The 19,468-nt window shown below is 42.8% G+C and overlaps 1 protein-coding gene across 1 annotated transcript; it reads left to right on the top strand.

Moving 5' to 3' along the window:
- The first annotated feature begins 42 nt into the window (after window positions 1-42).
- On the top strand, window positions 43-17,610 carry XPNPEP3 (X-prolyl aminopeptidase 3). Its single transcript, XM_040558609.1, has 10 exons — window positions 43-171; window positions 1,715-1,831; window positions 4,299-4,706; window positions 6,991-7,193; window positions 7,670-7,732; window positions 10,477-10,590; window positions 12,827-12,912; window positions 13,581-13,764; window positions 15,276-15,396; window positions 16,259-17,610. Exons 1-10 carry the CDS (start codon window positions 126-128, stop codon window positions 16,423-16,425), a joined length of 1,509 nt encoding a protein of 502 aa, XP_040414543.1. The 5' UTR covers window positions 43-125; the 3' UTR covers window positions 16,426-17,610.
- The last annotated feature ends 1,858 nt before the right edge of the window (window positions 17,611-19,468 follow it).

Genomic DNA, 19,468 nt, shown 5'->3' with positions numbered 1-19,468 from the left:
CTCAGGCGGTGCCGGGCCGCCTCTTTGCGGTGTCACGGCGCGGCGACGCGGCGGGGAAGGCCCCGCGGTGGGCGGGCAGGGGGCGGGCGGGTGGCGGAGCCCTGCGCTGGCGCCGGTCCTCGGCCATGCGGAGGCTCCTGGCGGCGGCGAGGGGCTGGCGCGGCTCCCCAGGTCAGAGGGTCCTTCTCGCCGCGGAGCCCTAGCCCCAGCCCCTGCCGCCGGCCCCGGGCGCTGAGGGGGGTGGGGAAGGGGTAGGGGGGAGGCTGGCTCCGACCCCGGGTCGTGGCCAAGAGCACGCCGGAGCCCGCCGGGGGAACGGGTTGTTGTGTGGAAAATAAAGCACCACGTTGGAAAGCTTCCCCAAGTGTTCGGAATGTCGCTTTATTGAGTGCTTGTTGTGGTCCCTCAGCTCGCTGCCTGCTTGGGGGGGTAGAGCCTCTGAAAACCTCGTTTTCTGTAATTAAAACTGTAATTAGCCCTCCCTGCCTGCATCCCCAGACTGTTACTCCCGTCAGTCATCACGCAGTGAATGCTTTATGCTGTGCCTATCGCTTGTCCCACGTAAGTAATCCCCAATTAGTGGCTGAACACAGCAGCTCACACAGCAACTCCCAAGGCATACAGTTATGCCACAGACTCAAGTCTCATCTCCCTGAAAGGCAGGCAGCTGCTCGGCTCGTGTCCATGCAACGTAGCTTTATACTTGCCTCTGCTACTGAAAAGTTGATTATCATTTGTTCTGAGAATCCAGGACTGTCTATGCCATGGCAGCATAAATTCATTTTGTAGTAGGCACGTGGCAAGTGACATGAAAGGCAGCGTCTGGAGCATCAGCTGTTAAATGTTAGGAAACCCACTATCATCTCCCTGCATGTGTTAGATAATTTGTAGCTAGGCGTCAGCAATTCTTCAGCTGTGAAAGGCTGTGACTGAGAAATCCAAAGTCGGTAAAGTTTGTGACACCAGTATATAATTCCAGCTTTTGTCTTGCTGTGCGCTCCTCCAGCTCCCAAACGCACACTTGTAACTCTCTTTAAAAATTGCCTGCTTTGGCTGTATGAGCAGTTAGTGGATGTGGAAATGTGATACACAGCGATACTGCTGAGGAACCGTTTTCAACTTGGCCGCTGCTCCTGGCAGGTTAAATACATAAACAAGGAACCTCAAGCATCTTTCATACAGGAAAAAAAATATCTGCAACTTGATGACGTCTTAGTCGCGTTATTACTAACAAAAGCACTGTAGAGGCCTTGAAAATTCCTCAGTTGTTCCATATTCATGGAACACATTCATGTTCAGAGTGGTTTTTGAAGGTGTAGTCTAGAAATAGCGATATGCAGGCGGAAAGTATCGCTTCAGGCCCTCTGCTGCTTGAGGGAAGCAAGAGATGGGGACGGTGCTGAGTGCATCTTGCGCACAAATAGCAGGCATGTGCAAAGTAACACAGCTTTCTGTTTTCTTGCTGGACTGTCAGGTTTAATTGTTATTACGCTAATTTCTTTCAATCTGTTTTACAAATATTTGGTCATTAGTTGAGTTGTGTGCATGTTGTTTTGTAAGCTATCAAGGTACGCGACAAGTTCAAAAGTTGAGGGATATTTTGTGATATGAGGCGAATGAATGCTACAAAGACTAAGATGACTGGAGTATAATTCTGCAGTTTGCTAGCTGCAAAGATCTTTTACCTTGACACGGTGCGTTTCTTTTCCTCTAGTTTGCAAGTCATGTGCGCTCCGAAGATTTTCCATCCAGCCTGCCCAGCAGAAGAAGATTCCAAACCGGTATTTGGGCCAGCCCAGCCCCTTCACACACCCACACCTTCTCAAACCAGGTTAGGTTCATGCGCAGTATGAGCCAATCGCTGACATTTTTTCTTTTCTCTGCTTTTCTGGGATGTCTAGGACAGAGTATTGATCTGTTGCATCATACAGGCGTCCGTGATTTCAGCTGCTCATGATTAGCTTCAGTAGGCAGTAATTATATCTAGTATTTAACTTCCTTGTGTGAGGTGATGCTGATTCCAAAAACAGGCTTTGCATGTTAGCTTTCTACCTTCTCATCAGAAGGCTTGTCTTCACTGACTTAAGTGCTGTAGATCTTTCATGGCAGCAGCAACTTGTGAGCTCATTGTCCTGCAAATACAGGTTTTTTTAATATGAAAAAGGGAGAATTCTTCGTGTAAGCTGAAATACCAGAATAATTCATATCCCATGTCTTGTGAGTCCCAAAATAAAGGCCCTGATTCATGAAGGGAGACTGGAGAGAGACTTACTGAAAGATGGTCACTGCTTGTCTAAAGAACGTCCTCTTCGGAAGAGTATTCAAACTGTGAGGAAGAGAAGAAAAAGAGACAAGTCTCTATAAAGTTAGAAGGTAGCGATAAAAGAGATGGTGAAGTTGTACACATTTATTATTCACATTTAGTGAAAATGAGTTTGTAGATATGAGGTGACATTAATAACATCTTTAACATTTTTTTTTAATTGAAAATAAAAAAGATATATTCTTGAATATGTCCAGGAAACTATTCTGAGTTTGTGTTCTTTTTTCGTAGGTATGTATACAGAGAGAACAGATGAATATATAACCGTATACTTAGATGTTTAATTGTAGGATAATTCAGGTCAGAAGGGCCCTCAGGACATCACCAGGTCCACTCTCTGCTCAAAGCAGAGCTAACTGCAATATTAGATCAGGTGGCTCAAGGCACTGATGAACAGTTCACAGTAAATGAGGCACTTTAAAAGTACGCAGAACTGAAATACCAGAGAAGAACTCCAGCTGTTCGTAGTAATTTTCCTTTTAACAAAGGAGTGTTGTTTTCCTTAAAATAATATGGCATTGATTTATTATAATTATTGTTTTTAAAAGAAAATGTCTTTAAGGCAAAGAGAATTCCACGCCTCGCAATTGGAAGGAAACCTACTGCGGCTTCTAAACTTGACAGGACTGTTTGCAGTAGTTAGCTGGCTGGCATGTAGTGGAGGCTAGGAAATTTGTAGCGTAATATTGCAGAAAAGTGGGATCAGATTCCACTAAAACAGTTTCTGTGTTCTATGTCTTTTGTAGATCTACAGATTACAAAAAAAAAACAGATTACTTTTACACCAAATACCAAGGCGTAAAGTTTAATGCAAACGAAATGTGTTTTCTTTAAACTCTTCTGTCAGAGAAAGACATTTTGGATAAAACTTTCTTTCCCACCCCACTTCTGCAAGAATCCATTTACAAGTAATTTTTTTTTCTAGAATTGTCAATACGTTAAATAATATGAAACTAGAATTTAACAATATGAAAATTCAATCCATGTTAAAATAAGGTATTAGCCAAAGCACTGATTAAGGCTCACAAATTAATTTATAGCACAGTTAAGGAGTCTCACATTTAAAAAAATACATACTTAGTCCGTTGTTCGTTGTTCTTTTTGACTTCAGTCTTGTTTTGGTGAGTCTTTCGATCGCTTACTTCATGCTTTTTGAAACTGGAGCAATATGAAACGTACCTTCATCTAAAATATGATTTATTTAGTTAGAGTCATTGGAAATATAGTACTTAGCTTTGAAAAAATCCAAATTGTTAATTATCGAGAGCAGCTACATCCTCCCCGGAGAAGATTCCTTCTTTTAATCAGAGGTTCTGATGCCAGCCTGCAGGTCGTGGTTTCTTTCTGCTTGGAATCCTGTGACTGGCTGTACTCTGCAGGGACAGCCTCTGTGTTTCTGATTCAGCTCCCTGTAACAGTCTGCCCTTTAGAGCTTAGAACTAGGTACTTTATGAGTTGACTTAGCGTGTATTTGAATAGACATTTTAGCTTTATCTGAGGAGATCAGTGCTCAAGCTGAGGAGGTAATCTTCTGTTCAATGTCCAGATGCCATAAAAAAACCCATCAGTTTTCAGCAGCCAAAGTTCTGTTTGCCTTGTCCCTTCCCCATTTTTCTTTATCTATCTGAAATTTGTTCCTTCTGAAGTTTTATTCACTGAATGCTTTGGATTGTCTAGATCTACCAGGTTCTGTGATTTCTGCCTTTGCACAGAAATATATAACAGAAAATCTGGGTTTTGTTTAAAACAAATTTCTCCCTTTGCATGATGGAGGAGCAGAATGAGCGAGGATGTGCTGTAGGGGTGGGAGCTGAAGTGGTGTAGGAGACAGCAATGGAAAGACTAATTGTGGAGGGACCACAATGAAGCCATGAGTATGAAAGGCATCAGGGAGGAGTCAGGAATCAGTCATTGTGATTAGTAAAATATCATGAGTGCCTTGAATTTCTTGGTCTGATTTGGCTTTTGTTCACAGGGGAGGTAACCCCAGGATTGTCACAGGTGGAATATGCTCTTCGCCGACACAAACTGATGGCGTTGATCCAGAAGGAAGCCCAGGACTGTGAAGGAGTGGACCACACAGTGATTCTGTTATCGAATCCCACCTACTACATGAGTAATGACATCCCCTACGTTTTCCACCAGGACACTAACTTCCTGTACCTCTGCGGGTTCCAGGAGCCTGACAGCATCCTGGTGCTGCAGAGCCTTCCCGACAAAGCGCTGCCCTCCCACAAGGCCATCCTTTTTGTGCCCCGGAGAGATCCGAGACGAGAGCTGTGGGACGGGCCCAGGTCAGGCACAGATGGGGCTGTTGCTCTCACAGGAGTAGATGAAGCTTACACTATAGAGGAGTTCAGGCACTTGGTGGCCAAGCTGAAAGGTAACAGAAAATGGAGGGGGGGTTGTAGAACAACCCAAGACATGGGTTGTAGGGTCTGAGTGAGACATCGTAACAGTTCTGGGAAGTAGCTGGGTAGTAATTAGGTGAAGCCGTCTCCCTTGAATACCTAATTAGGGAGCCTGTATTGGTGCTAGTGTCTGTGGAAACGAGCAGGGTGTCCTGTAGGTGCTTTACGATACTCTCTCCTTGTTGACTGACTGCAGAAAAGATGCAGGATCTTAAGTTAGACATTTAACTTAGACATCTATAGCTTGCCAGTGTGAATTTCCCACCTTTTGTCCCACATAATCTCAATAAGAATAATTGTTAATGGAGAGGTGGTCTGTGCAAGTAGGAGGCTTGTTCTGCTGTTCCTGCCTATTCTGTATTTGATCTGTTCATAGAAAATTTTAGTTAGGCTGGCATCTTTCATGTACATTACATTTACTTTGTAATCCCAGTGAGGTGATACAAAACTGCTTCTCTGACCGGTTCTGTCTGTCCTATGTGAGCGGTTGTCTAGTTGCTGCGTATCAGATTCTTCTATGAAAGATCAAGTATTAAGCCATCTCATTTTCTCAAAGCATTCTTGTATACACTGAGCACAGCTGTGCCCCATCTTTATTAGAGAACCAAATATTCTTGGTAGCTTCTTGAGAGTTAATAATGGAAACATACTTTTGAAAACAATAGTTTTTCCTCCACTCTAAACTTCTTGTGTACCCATGTGGATGCTGGGGAGCACGTTTGTGAAAAGTAAGAAACATAATAAACAAGACAGCCTGGCAGACCATGTTACTGTTTTAGGTGTGTCTTTTTGCTGACAGAGCCAGAACCAGATGAAGCACGGGAAACTTGGAGGAATTTTATTCATAATAGGCTCTGAAAAATGATCCATCAAGGGATCTTGTTAGTCCCCTCACCTTTGTTAGCTAGCTGTTGACGTATTCTTGAAACACAAACATTACTGTCCTTTAGATTGTTCTTGTGCATCCTACATCACCATGTAGCCCCAATACTTACAGCCCAGGGTGAATTTGTATGTATTGTGAAATGAAGCTGGAAGCTTATGACAATATAAAAAGAGCAAGAGTTTGGGGGATTACACAGATATAGTGAATGCTGGAGTCTTAAATACTGTCTCTGATTCTAGTTATTTTGTTTCAAAGAAAGATATATTGAAAATAAAGGCACAGAAAGGGCAACAAGAATGATCAGAAATAGGGATTCTCCATGAGATACATGCTAGACAAACTTGCTCTTCTTGAAACAGAAAACAGCGTGTAAGGTATGAGAGGTGTGTGGTTATAGAAAGTGCCGAGAGGATGAATAGGAATGATTAGTCACTATTTTTTCATTAGCTACAATCAAAAGGGAACACTGAATGAAATGGTCAGGTGGCAGGTTTTCACACTTCTTTAAGTTTTCAACTGTAGATCATTCGTGGTAGCTTTGGAACATCAAAAGTATAAATGGATTCAAAAGATTTTAGTCCCATGAAAAGCAGTTAATCAGTTATGAAGATGGAGCCTTGAAATGAAGAAACCAAAAGCGAGGAGGATGTGCTGGGAGAAATAATTTTTCACTAATACTCTGTTTCTAAGAGACTTTTTGTAAGCACCTGCTAATGGTTACTGTCACCAAAGATAGAGGGCCTAGGTGGGCCTCAGCTGTGACTCTACGTGGCTTTTCTGCTCATTCCCTCTTAAAATGCTCCTGTGGGGGAATGTGGGTGTGAGCTCCGATGTTCTAAATAAATTTTCACATAGGTAAATACGCTTGTCGTCAGTAAGTTCGTCTGCTCTCAACGGCTGAAATAAGCAGTTGTTCCCCAAAGATATTTTGAAGCATGGTTGATAATGACCGTGATTCCATGCAGTGGGTAACATGCCTTGCAGCATCAGAGGGGACAGGCTAAATGAGAGAATGATTCAGAACATGCGCCACTGCAATGCGGTGGCTCGCTTACCTATACAAGTGCGGCTTTGATACACAAATTCTAAATTAATCCGTACAAGATCAGTGCTGATCACAAAACCCAGTATTTGCATACAAGTGGGGATTTGTCAAATCTTACATGTTATGCATTGCTAATTTTCCAGATTTTGAAGAGAGCTCTATTATTCTGTGGAAGTATATATATGGCCTGTAAATGCAGATTCAAAGGAAATTATCTTCTCAAATGTAGCAACAGGTCTAGTTTAGGAGGAGTGATTTTGTTCAGTATAGGGAGGAAATTTCTAAATTTATCTTCTTCTGCGTCAGCTTTTGTTTTGTATTCCAGGTGAGTCAAGCATGGTGTGGTACGACTTGACTAAACCAGTGCATAAAGAGCTGCACTCTGACTATATGCAGCCCCTGGCTGAGATAAAAGCTCGCAGCAAAAATCATATCCAGGGCATCCGACGTCTAGTGCAAAACCTTCGGCTGATCAAATCTCCCGCAGAGATTGAAAGGATGAAGATAGCTGGACGGGTGACAGCAGAGGTATGCAGTTGTGCTCAAAATGAACTGCTCTCAAAACGAACCAATGCATTCCTTTAAATAAGAAAGGGGAGAGGGGTGTTGGTAAGGTGAGGTAGGTTGGAAGGATAAGGTCTAATCTTAGTTACTGAACTGCTGTCTCTCGGCTATTGTCGGAGCTCAGCTCCCTCCACATGACAAAGAGAAACAGGAAGACTGTTTGGACCACTAGCTTCTCTCAATTAATGGAACTTCAGCCAAGATGAGCCAGCAGCTGTTAGACTGTTTTAAAGTACTATCTATTCAGGAATAGGGGTTGCCCTATACTCTCTCCCGTACTTCCACTCTCCTTTCTCATGAGATTTTCTTCCCCATTTATCCCATTGTTTTCAAGAAATCAGCTCGTTTTAGGCATTCCCCAGAAGACAGCGGATAATAAAAAAGAATTTCTCTCAAGTTCAGGCTCCTTTACTAACTGAAAGGCCGTGCTTTTTTTGTAGGCTTTCATAGAGACAATGTTTGCCAGCAAATCTCTAGTGGACGAAGCCTTTCTGTATGCAAAGGTGAGTATCTCATTGTTGGGTATGAGATAGAAGGGCTGGATGTTTTTTATTCTTCCAGGAAACTAGGAATGTCAGATCTCCCTATGATGTGCCTCCCACTGTAGCATATCCCTCTTTCACCCAACTCTCACATCTCCTTAGACATGCCCCCGGACTCTCCTGGAACTGCAGTCTTGTTCGGGCAACTCCTTTGACCTAAGTCAGTGTTGCAGCAGATTGTTTTCGAGTGTGCTTGGAGATGTCAACAGATCTGCATTTGGGACCTATAACAATAAAAACGTGCTTCCACCCCTATGGATATCTATCTTGTACCACGTAGCCATACTAGATTCTTACTCTCACGCATGTACTGGTCCCAGTGTTCAGTGTGCCAACACTGAGGATAAAATATTCTTCCTGGAGGTCTTTTTTGTTTGTTGTCTTTATTTCCAAGGAGCAGTGAAGTTGAAGCCAAAGCTCCAGAAAGGGTTAATGTGCCTTTAAAGGCATAAAAAAGAAGAGTGTTTGTTTGTTTGTTTGTATTTAAAGTAACTGGAAAGTAAGGCTGTTCTCTAGCTCCTTTGAATATGCTGGCCTAATTCTTCAGAGCACCTTGAGTGTTGCAGCAAAACACAAAGTAATCCTACCAGTGATGGTGGGAAGCTACTGCGTGAAGATTTGGTTAAAGAAGTACACAGTTGGTGTGGGGGAAGTTGCAACGTGGGAGAAAAAGCAAAGAAAAAACATGGGAGAGAAGAGTGAGGAGGACTGAAGAGTTAAAGGGAGACAAAATGTAACAACTAATTCCAGAAAAGTTGTAAAAGAGAAAGAAGTTGGCTGCATCTGTGTTTGGGTGAGCTGTGAGCGTGCCTCATGGACAAGAGTTCAAAGTGTGCCTTATCTAAGCAGACTGATTGCTCTAGAGAAATACTAGCCTAATAAATGGAAAATCCTGAGTTTGAACGTAGGATTTCGGTAGAGTTTTTGTTTGTTTGTTTATTTTTACCATTTCTACCTACCCTGAGTGAGAATCCATGGCCATTTGGATCTTCCTCTCCTTGCTGAACATACGAAGAGATTATGCATATATCTGCAGCAAAAATAACTTACTGTAGATGACAATTCATACAACAGATAATAATTGGGAAAAGTAGTAAGATACTTTTATGTTGCAATTATCTGCTATTTGCTTAATACAGTGTTGTGAGATTCAAGAAGTTACTTCTTTTAAGGTGTGTGATATTGTTAACTGTGTAAGTCAAATGCAGCCTGTTTTCTGCTATCCATTTTATAGACTGTCACCAAGGCAATGGTGATAAAAAAGCTGGAGCTGTATGGAAGAACTGAGAAAAAGCGGATTTTCAATTACCGAAGGAGTTCTTCCTAGCTGGGTGGTTGTTTGTCTCAGTGACTGTGTATTACCATTTTAGTGAATGTTCTTACTTTTGTGCACATTCTCACCTTCCACATCTGGAGAGGGGCATATCTGATTAACGTATACCTTGTCAGCAGCCGTGGTGTCTGCTTTTGTGGCAGCTTGCACAGTAAGGTCAGCGTGGGGAATTCTTTAGCAGTACTCCCCCCACCCTTATTGAAAGAATATATCAGTTGTCAAAGTTTATCTGCTATTGATATATATTTCTAATGTATTTAACTACAAAACCTTCTAAACAGAGACAGTTATCATCTTACTCTATAAAGCAATTGTATTGTACAAAATATAAGTAGGTATAACAACTATTTGTAAAGCCTCCGTCTCTTGACTGTAGCATCTCACTGCATTGGATTACCACAACGGTCTTGAAGCAATGTAGACACCTCTCAGTTACAAAATAAAGACTAATTTGCTTGCACGTTTGCTAAGGAATTACATAAGGAATTGCAGTGAGATGCGTGTTTGAGGAACATCAGCAGGATTTGACCCTCAGTTCTGACATAGATGGGCCTGTGCTGACATGGCAATGAGCAGTATGTCTAACTTGTAAAGAAAATTATTTTAATTTAAATGGATTTTACAGCTCAGTTTTTCACTCTTCTTCAGGATTGTAAAATCTACCTTACTACATATAGGAATCCTGAAGTGCTCTGTCCCATGTGTTTTTGCTAATTATAGAAAAGACATATTAGTAATATATTGAGGATATAGAGGGGCTTAATAGACATAAGTTTATTCATTTCCATGCTTTCGTCTGCTTTATCACTGAAGGAAGGTAAAGATCTTGAACTTTTTGGGAAAAAAAATAAATTATTTATTTATTGCTCAGAGATGCAGCTAGCACATACTTCCTTAACCTTCTTATTGGACAGGGTTATAAAAGTACATAGTGCTGTAAATATTCTGGTAGTCTGTAATTTTAAAAGACAACAGCAAAACACACCTGTTGGCTTGCTGGCATTTAGGATCTTAGAAAATTCGCAAAGCTGTATGGCAACTAAGAACATTATTTTATAGAAGAGCAAATCTTCACCTGGATTTATGGCAACGTCATGAATGTTTGATACTGTATCGAACAACTTGCACCACTGAGAGCTTCCATGAGATTGGATGCAGGTGTAAAACCCTCTCAAGAAAAGTGGATAGCTCTGTTATTTCCTCCAGAGTTCTGGAAAAACTTCTAGGCTGTTTTCATGTAATAAATTCACTTTGCAATGTCACTTTGTGTCATACAAAGTAAGAAAAGACTTACAGGACATGAATTATAATAACCTCAGGGCAGCTAATCACCAGCACTAACTGTTTTCTCCTCTCTGAATCTGTTTTCCAGTTTGAATTTGAGTGCCGGGCTCGTGGTGCTGATATCTTGGCCTACCCCCCTGTTGTAGCTGGTGGCAATAGATCAAACACTTTGCACTATGTGAAGAACAATCAGCTCATCAAGGTAAACCATACGCTGTCCAGTTACTTAAAATGCGTTTCTGGGACACACTGTCCCCATATGCATCCCCAAGCTTATCTCCATTTTGGCTGAGCAGATCAAAACACTTAAATGTTTTCAAGTTAGCAGGGGAAAGGAATTCTCCCTGGTAAGCTTTACTGTCAGTGACAGATTAACTTTATTCCTTCTAGTCTCTTTCTCTCTTTGCACTTGCTGCTGTATTTTCTGCAGAGTGCAAGGACTTGAAAACAAGCTTCCAAATACTTCATTTAGCAAGCATGCCTGCTCCTGCACGACGTTTCTGTCCTGTAGTGTGCAGCGCTGGGTGAGTTGGCAGCCTCACAGAAGAGAGGGACCGCTGCAGCAGACAGAGTAAAGGCACTCCGGGGGCCTTCTGCTGTCACTTGCTTTGCTGGGCCTTGCTTTGCAACCTAAGGTGCAAAAATGCATTCCTTCTCTGGCTAAGCTGAAATGCATTTCAGACTCCATGTAGGCCAACAAAGCAAGGAAGAGGAGCAAGGAAGGAAAGGACTAGCATTAAATGTTGAGAGAGGTGAATTAAATAGTTGTAGGTAAATTAATGTATCTGCCTTATTTTGAAGATTCATACTATTGAATTGAACCCTTTCCAGCTCTCCTGATAAAACACCTCTAGATTCAGAGAAGTGTTCTGAGAAGCAGTGTAACCCCACTGCTGTATTCACAATTCACGTCTCAGTGGAGCATATTTTCCCTCCATGTTAATACAGGAGGAAACTTTTCCTGCTACCATTGTCTTGTCTTGAAGCTGGCATGTAAGCAGACCTTGAAATGATCTGCAGAGACACACGTACAAAAGATATGACAGGCTGTTTGGGGCAGAAAGAAGCTTTGTTGTACTGTCATCCAAGGTCAGGCATGCACATGTAACTCCAGCTGCTTCTGTTAAAGTTGTTCTGTTAAATACTGTCACTTGCTCTTTCTAAGTAGGAGGTTGAACACACAAACTTGACTCTTCCTTTGTGAGCTGCCTCTTACAGATCTCGTTGCCAAACAGGCTGACAAGGTACCTAATTTAGAAGGAATCTAAAGGTTTCATGTGGCCAGGTGTGTACTTCAGTTCACTACTTACTAGATTCCTCTTTAAAAAAAAGAGGAAAAGATGTGTAACATAAGAAGGCACTCACCGAACAATGAAACCACAGGCTGGATTCCTTTAGCCAGTAAATTGTTACTCAGCTTGTTTAATTGCTTGGACAAGGACAGGTGCTACAATTTCATATTTTACTTAAATAATTGAACCGACTATTTCGAAAAAGTTGAAAATAGAGTTTAAATGGATAGCTAATGGCTTATATGTGTGATAGTGAGACAATCTCACTGCTAGTTTATCTCCATTGTGGGTGTGTGTGGCACTTATCCGTACATAATGGTAGTAGCACTGGAAGCAATTCAAGCCATCCGCTTCTTATTTTCCCTTAATGCGCTAGAATTATTTTTTGTCATGCCACATTGTGGCTGCTGGCACAGTCTTGTCTGTGGAATGAATCTCTAGAAAAGGTCTTGAATTACATGCAGTGTAAATCCGTAGAGAATTTAATCCAAAGTTTTTACAGTTCTGGTTGCTCCATTTGTTGCTAGCCCCTTCAAGGGGGGAAAGCAAGGCAGTGGTTTTGTTCTTGGCACTTTCTCTTTTTTTGCATTGCTTTCTAGAAAATGGGCAGTCAGTGATTTGATTGACATGGAACAGTTTTACTGAAATGAATTGGAGATTCACATCTCCAAAGTCCATTTTCATCACCAGGTAGATTCAGAAGTATATTTTAGAGCAGTCAGAAAGGTCCCAGAAGAGAAGGAAGATGGTGCAAACTATTCAGTAGTGCTTTTACAGCAGGCATACGCTGCCAGAGAAGTTATTTGCTGAGTCTTGTGACAAGGCTAATTTTTTTTACTTGTTAGTAATCATGGTGGTAACTCAAAAAAACTTTTTTTTTATTGCAAAACACTTCTGTCTCAGTCACTGAGACAGTTCACTAGTGGAAGGAGTCACTGGCACAATTTACTGGAGGAGAAACAGTCCAACTGGAGTAGTCTGTTTATAAACAGTAGCACCTGGGGTGTTGTTCTGCAAAAGGGATTCACATCTCTGCAGCTGCTTTGCAAGAATAACCGTATAATCTCCTTTCTTGCTCTCAGACAGAGAAATCGATTCAGTTAATAGCGACTGATCCACAGAGCATTTTTTCCTGTTGTTCTCCAGGATGGTGAACTGGTCCTGCTAGACGGTGGATGTGAGTCTTCCTGCTACGTAAGTGACATCACACGAACCTGGCCCGTCAATGGAAGGTATTGGTGTTTTGTCTGTTTTGAAGGAATATGGGAAGCTCTTAAATAAGTTACAGTTTGAATGTGTGTGTGTGTGATCTGTTTCTGAATAGTTTGACCATGTTCCATTCTGTGGTTCTTCAGAGTAATCAAATTGTGTAAATGAATCTGTCGGTATGAGAAGTTACATTCCTCGATGCGTCATTAATTACTGCATGAATATTTGTGATCACTGCTATTTTCACTATTACGTATGTCTTAAGTGCAGAGGGGTCTCTTGTGCATTCGGCTGCTTCTAACTCTGGTTGTGTGTAAGGGAACAGGAGTTTAGTTTACTAGTGCATGACTGTGTCAGTTGTGAATTTGCTGGTGTGGTGTTGCTCACCACACCATGTGGTTGCGTGTTTGATTCCTGCGTGTTTTGGCTCAAGTGTGTTCTTTTTCCAGCAGTAGCATTGTCTTGCTTTGCTTTGGGGTTAGGAAGTTAACCAGAAACCCTGCCTCTACCCAGTGTGATGAAGGGCATGTTTCAGTGATGCCTTGTCTGGCATTTCAAATAAGGAGCCAGTTACTTTCCTTTCTGACTTTCCTTGTTCCATCACTGAACTGAATCTGGCCCTAAAGCAGCTTCTGGGTAGAGGGCTTAATTGTGAGAAATGCCCTTTGGTCCTTTTCTCAATGTTTTGCAGGTTCACCAAACCTCAAGCAGAACTATACCAGGCTGTCCTGGACATCCAGAAGTCCTGTCTGAGCCTCTGCTCCCCAGGTGTGAGTCTGGAAAATATCTACAGCCTCATGCTGAGCCTTATTGGACAGAAGCTGAAAGATCTGGGGATCCTAAAGAGCAGTGTCACTGAGAGCCAATTCTTCAAGGTACTTGCAGGATTTTTAATCCAGCTTCTCCCCACTAGGCCTGACTATTGCATCCGTAGGCTATATTACTGGCTTTAGTTTGGATCAGGAGTGTGCTTTTGAAGTGAATCTTTTCATTGTCCCTACTTAATATGCTTTAATTAATGTCATGGGCTGGTCTCAGCACAGAACTGGGTTTTTCTCAGATGAGGCTAAACTCGAAGTTGCGTTTCAACCCCTAATGGGCATTCAGCCCACAATTTGATCTGAAGTAACATCTCAGTCTTACATGTGCATAGTGTGGATGTTATCCCCTTGGCACTTGCTCTTTCACTCTGCAGATCCGTTCCATTGGCCTGCACTACGTATTAATGTAGATATACCTTGGAATACAGACAGTCTGAAGGGACCTGTAGAAACGTTGGCACTAATGCAGAAGTCCGTGTCAAGGGCTGACTGCAGGCAATTAGTCATAGTTTCGTGCTCTGTTTAAAATAGCATAAATTTGCAGTTCCACCAAAAGGTGCAGCCCATTTTCCCAGTCTTTCCACCTGCTGCCTCTTCTGCACCTCTCTGTGTCACTGCTGGGATTCACAGAACTACCTGCTGAACAGACTGGGGAACTGCTCTGCCACAGAGCCGAACATGCGGCCAAAACAGGATTGTTTTGCAGTTGGAAAAGTTTACCTGGTCCCATTCACTGCAAACCTGCATGATTGCTGATGCCGGTACAAGAAGGCTGGCAGGAACCGGGTGGCAGAACTATCCCTTTGGCAGCGGTACAGATTTCTGCCAGAGTTAATTGTCCTGCAGTGTCAGTGCAACAACAGCACATGTTCTCGCCCCTGCACGGAGGCTATCATGCCGCTTTCTCTCGGCAGGCGGCAGCACAGCCAGATGAGCTCAGCGTCTGCAGCTCAGTCCCCAGTGAACGTGAGGAGCGTGGGGCAGAGGAGGAATTAGCTCTTTGATTCCCCCTGACACAGAGCTCCTCTCTGGAGGGAGGGGATTGGGATGATGCAAGGGGAGGCAGTAGCAGTGCCCGGTAGAGGTGGGTTAAAATCCTGCTGTAGCTGCTGAGTGAAATTGGCACAGCACCCTCTCTGTCATGCAGAGGAGACCGCTGCATCACATCCCATAGCAGCTGGTACAGCTGCTGCCAGTTGTCAGGGTCAAATGACAGGAGCAACACAGGGCTTGGATGTGTAAGGGATGGAAAGGGTTGGGGCAGCAAAGTTCATCGAGACGAAAACTGAGGTCTTGCCTGTCCTGCTGAGGTGGTGATGTGCTCGGGCTGTTCTTGCCGGGGAGGAGGAAAGGCAGTTTGCAACACGCTCAGAACAGGCAGCTGGTACTGATAGGTTTTGAGGGCCTCCAGTTCTGATAACTGGAAGACCCAGTGACCTAGTCATTGCAGTAAGACTGCTTGCTAAGCACAACTGCTCTCTTTCTTCTCTCCAGTCTTTTGCATTGGAACAACGGGTTGGTCTGTGCTTAACTACCTCCTTAACGCTTGTTTTGTCTTCTGCTAGGCTGTTCGAAAGTACTGCCCACATCATGTAGGCCATTACCTGGGCATGGATGTTCATGATACCCCAGATATATCCCGATCGCTCCCGCTCCAGCCAGGCATGGTGATAACCATTGAACCAGGTAAAAAGATGTACAGTCAGTGGTGGACTTTTGTCCAGGTAACACTGAGGATAACAGTATTGCATTGAGTATTTAGTTGGTCCCTCAGACCAAAGCATTCAGATCCTTTCTTGCTGAAATTAGAAGTGATTACAGGGTTAGAAAACCTTAACTTAATCCCTTCCCAAAGTTGTTACAGTATTAGAAAACCATATTTCCCTCCCAAACATAGCCAAGGTAACAAGTTGTGGTGGTTAACTCTCAGAAAGTGTCTGTGCAGCATAAGGCAGAGCAGTATAGACCTCAGACTGCTAGCATTTGACCCTCAGCAGCACAGGTGAATTGCAGGGCAGAGAAGCAGAGTAAACTCACTTGTGTTGTGGTCTGTGTTACTGTGACTAAACTACTACCAGTCATTGGTGCGTAAGTCTCTTGAACCTTGCAGCCTGCAATTACAGGCATTCACAACTTATCTTTGCAAACTAGGCATTTCACGATGAATATTTCTTCTTGTCACTGGATTTGGGACTGTCAGCTGAAAACTGATATTTAATGCTCGGCTCTTCTCTCTTTCTATTCAGAACACTGTTAAAATCATCATTGTGAGCACAGCATTGAGAGCAAGAAATGCAGAAGGACCAGCTGTAATTGTGGAAGTTTTAATCGACATGTTAGCATCTGTAGGCACTGAGAGAGACTTTCCTTTCTTTGTCTACCAGCTGCTGTGGTTGAAGGAAAGAGAGCAGCTTTCCTTATTAAACTTCTTCAGGGTCAAACTTCTGTTATATTGCTGAAAGTCTGACCGTGTTCTCATGGTGGTGCGGTGAGGGAAAGATGTTGTTCTGGAGAGCGTGGCATGTTTTAATTCCCTCCTTTCTTTCAGGCCTTTATATCCCTGAAGATGACATGAATGCCCCGGAGAGGTTTCGTGGCATTGGTGTGCGCATTGAGGATGATGTTGTGATAGCAGAAGATTCGCCTCTCGTCTTGTCTGCTGACTGTCCCAAGGAGATCTACGACATCGAGCAGATCTGTGGCCGCAGCTCATGATGACCCTCCTCTGCCTCTTGCATCCTTCTTGGGAGGTGCACACCTCCAGGGATGCGGATCTCTGTGGCTGGCTGTACTTGTCGAGTGATGGAAGGTGTGGACTGTTGACGGCTATTTCCAAACCTGTGGCTGGGAAGCAGAATGCAAAAGACTTAGGCACCGAGGGCTGAAAAGCAAAACAATCTTTTCTGTGTGCATTTTCCTTCTGATTTCCTTTTAGCTGTTGTAGAACATGGGGGTGAATTCATCCCTCCGATATGCGGATCCATCGGTTCTGGTGCCCTTGGATGGGTTTCGTGAGTGACACCACCAGGCTTCTGCCTGGTCCCTCTACATATGCATAGGTGCAACTGCTGAGCGCCCTTTAGCAGTAGTTCCACAACAGTCAGTTTTTAAAACTTTGAAAAATGCTGTTTTGGGGGAATAAGGTTGTGTCAGACACCTTTGACTTTACAGAGCCCTGGAAGAAGAGAGTTTGGTAGTCAGGAAAATGGGTTTGGTTGGGAGGTAGCTTTACCTGAAGCCTTTGCAGAATGCTTTAAGTGTTCTAAGGGTAAGGACGTGCTTAGACCTTGTTCAAGATGCAAAATGGGCCAACAGCAGGGAAAAACATCTCATCTGGTCCTTCAGCTGTTTGAAGTGTTTGGTAATTTTAGAGAGTTCTAATAGGGCTCAGGAGGTTGTACACACCCATTCTTGCTGTCTTCCACATTCTCTTCTTTTTATCCCAAGTCTCCATTCCAGGCTCCTGTTCTGAGCCCACCACTACCCTGTGAAGCTAGGGCCATGTTGGCTATGCTGGGTTCCACTGGGAAGCTGCTGGTTGTCGCCCAAATGCGAGATGTTCAGTTCTGGGACAGTCATGGCACCTTTCTGGTTTATGCTGTAAGTGCCAGCAACTTCAGTGGTGCATTTTTCAAGAGACTGCAGTATGGCAAGTCACAAGTCTTTTTACAGCTTTTGTGAAATAATTCTCCTTTTCAGAACACCGAGGGCATAATCACTGCTGCCTTTTGGGTTTTGCCAAGTGTCAGTAGGTAATGCTATGTGATTATATTTTTGAGGCAGCTGCAAATGTGATTTGTGGCCAGGATGGATGAGGAGTAAAGAGACTTGCCTTTTGTCAGCATCAATCTACAACTCAAGCCATTGTATGCCATAGTAAATATACCTACTTGAGGCAAACATGGTGTCTGTGTATTTCCTGAAGATATTTTGACAATCAATTTTTTAACATGTCTGAAAAATGCCTCTAATCAATGTATCTCCTGTTATTTATGCTTAATTCTGCTTCACATCATCTTTTTTTCTTTTCTGATTGTAGTTTTCAGTATTTTTCCTCTCAGTTTTTTATTTTCTTCTCTTTCAATATTGACACATTTTGACACACCATATCACTGCTTCCTAATGCCTGCTTTCCTTTCTAATCAATGGCATTGCCTCTTCCCTTTTTTGCCCTAATTCCCCACAGTAGATGTAGGGGATGGTAGTCAGGGTTCTCAAGTTTGACTTCTGGCTCTGCTGCTGTGTAACATCTAGCAAAATCTGTTTTGTTTTTGTTTCCTTCCCTTTTTTTCTGCTTCATTTCACTCAGTGAAGGCCAGACAGACAGTGTCACGCATCTCCCATTGCTTTTAATGGAAAATGGGTGTGTCCACCAGCATGTGAATTTGGCACTTGAAAGGTGGCCAAGACACGCTGTAATTTTGTTTTTTAAACACGATGAAAAGTGAATGTTTTTAGAGTTTCATGTATCAAGTTTCACCTAGTGAAGACAATCTGCTGGTCTCAGATGGACATTTTTTTTAGATGCTCATGCGTTATAGTGAGAAGTACGGTGTAAATTGTTAGATGGAAGGCTTGTCAGGTATGGACACAGAACTGACTATTACTGTGAATGTTCTTTGGATCTGTGACACATTTGTTGTTCCAATTACACATGTTAGAACCATATCAACTAGGAGAAATCTTGGATTTTTGAACTTTGTAAGCAGCTTAAAATAGCATTAACCTGGGAGCTACATGTGTCTGCTGATCAGAACATCTGCCCATGTACTTAACTGCAGAGTTAATGGTTATACTTACTGTAAATAAGCCTTTGGAATACATATAAAAAGTTATTTTTAAAATAAAACATTTTCTAGAAAGCCATTTATTGGGCCATCAAGTTGCATGGCTGTTGAACTGATATAAGCACTTCCCGGAAGAGCATTATTTTTCAGGGAGATTTATAAATTACCTGTACTTGCAATACCATTGTCAAATACAAGCACACACTACTTCCTGTCTTTCAGGAAAATCCTGCAGCTTGCAAACACCAATAGATTTTAAGAATGTCGAGGATGAATGTTTTTGTCAGTAAAGAAGTGTTTGTGACTCTGCTGGAGGAGTACTGGGTCTGTTAGGACTGCTGTGCCCTGACATGCAAAGTGTATCTGATTTAGGCTGTGAATTGCTGGAGCAATCTAATTTTCTCTATTTTTTTTTCAGAGTGTTTAGCCATTTCTTCAGCATAAACTGCTGCAAACGTTTTGAATCTGTTGCTCCGTGAGAGTCCATTTTGCGGAATGTATTAAATTTGAGTTTTACCAACCTAAATTTTTGAAGGCTTTTTCTCAGTTGTTGTGGAAGTGGATGGTCAGAGTATCGTATCTGGTACCTACGAGCATGATACAGCATCCCTTGAATACAACCAAATCCATGAATGTTTTACACGTCCTTCACCAAGAAACTAGTCTAAAGAATCCCTCCTCTGACTGCATGTAACAATGACGTACCTTCCTGATCTCCATTCCTACACTGCCAGATTTACAGCCTGTCCGCCACTGAAGAGATTCCTCACTCCCACCACTTGGGTGCAGGAGCAGCTCTCAGTGGCAGCTCGAGTTGTCGGCTGCTCGATGAGGGTGAATCCATTTCCTAACCCTTGCTGCCGAATCCTCTTCGCTGGCTCGTAGGAGCTCGAGTACGTGTACCTTACGGCATCTTTTCTTGGGCTTCTTGAGCCAGTGGAAGCTGAGGTATATGCAAGTGCATTTGGGGA

The sequence above is a fragment of the Cygnus olor genome, chromosome 1 (assembly GCF_009769625.2).
Source record: "Cygnus olor isolate bCygOlo1 chromosome 1, bCygOlo1.pri.v2, whole genome shotgun sequence".
Classification (NCBI taxonomy): Eukaryota; Metazoa; Chordata; class Aves; order Anseriformes; family Anatidae; genus Cygnus; species Cygnus olor.
The sequence above is the reverse complement of the archived record's forward strand: the minus strand, read 5'-3'. Positions and strand labels throughout refer to the sequence as shown.

Bases quoted from the DNA above. Each gene is read 5' to 3' on its own strand.
- XPNPEP3 (XM_040558609.1), top strand. From the start codon at position 126: ATGCGGAGGCTCCTGGCGGCGGCGAGGGGCTGGCGCGGCTCCCCAG. The intron at 172-1,714 runs GTCAGAGGGTCC...CTTTTCCTCTAG, and splicing joins GGGCTGGCGCGGCTCCCCAG to TTTGCAAGTCATGTGCGCTC. The intron at 7,194-7,669 runs GTATGCAGTTGT...CTTTTTTTGTAG, and splicing joins CTGGACGGGTGACAGCAGAG to GCTTTCATAGAGACAATGTT.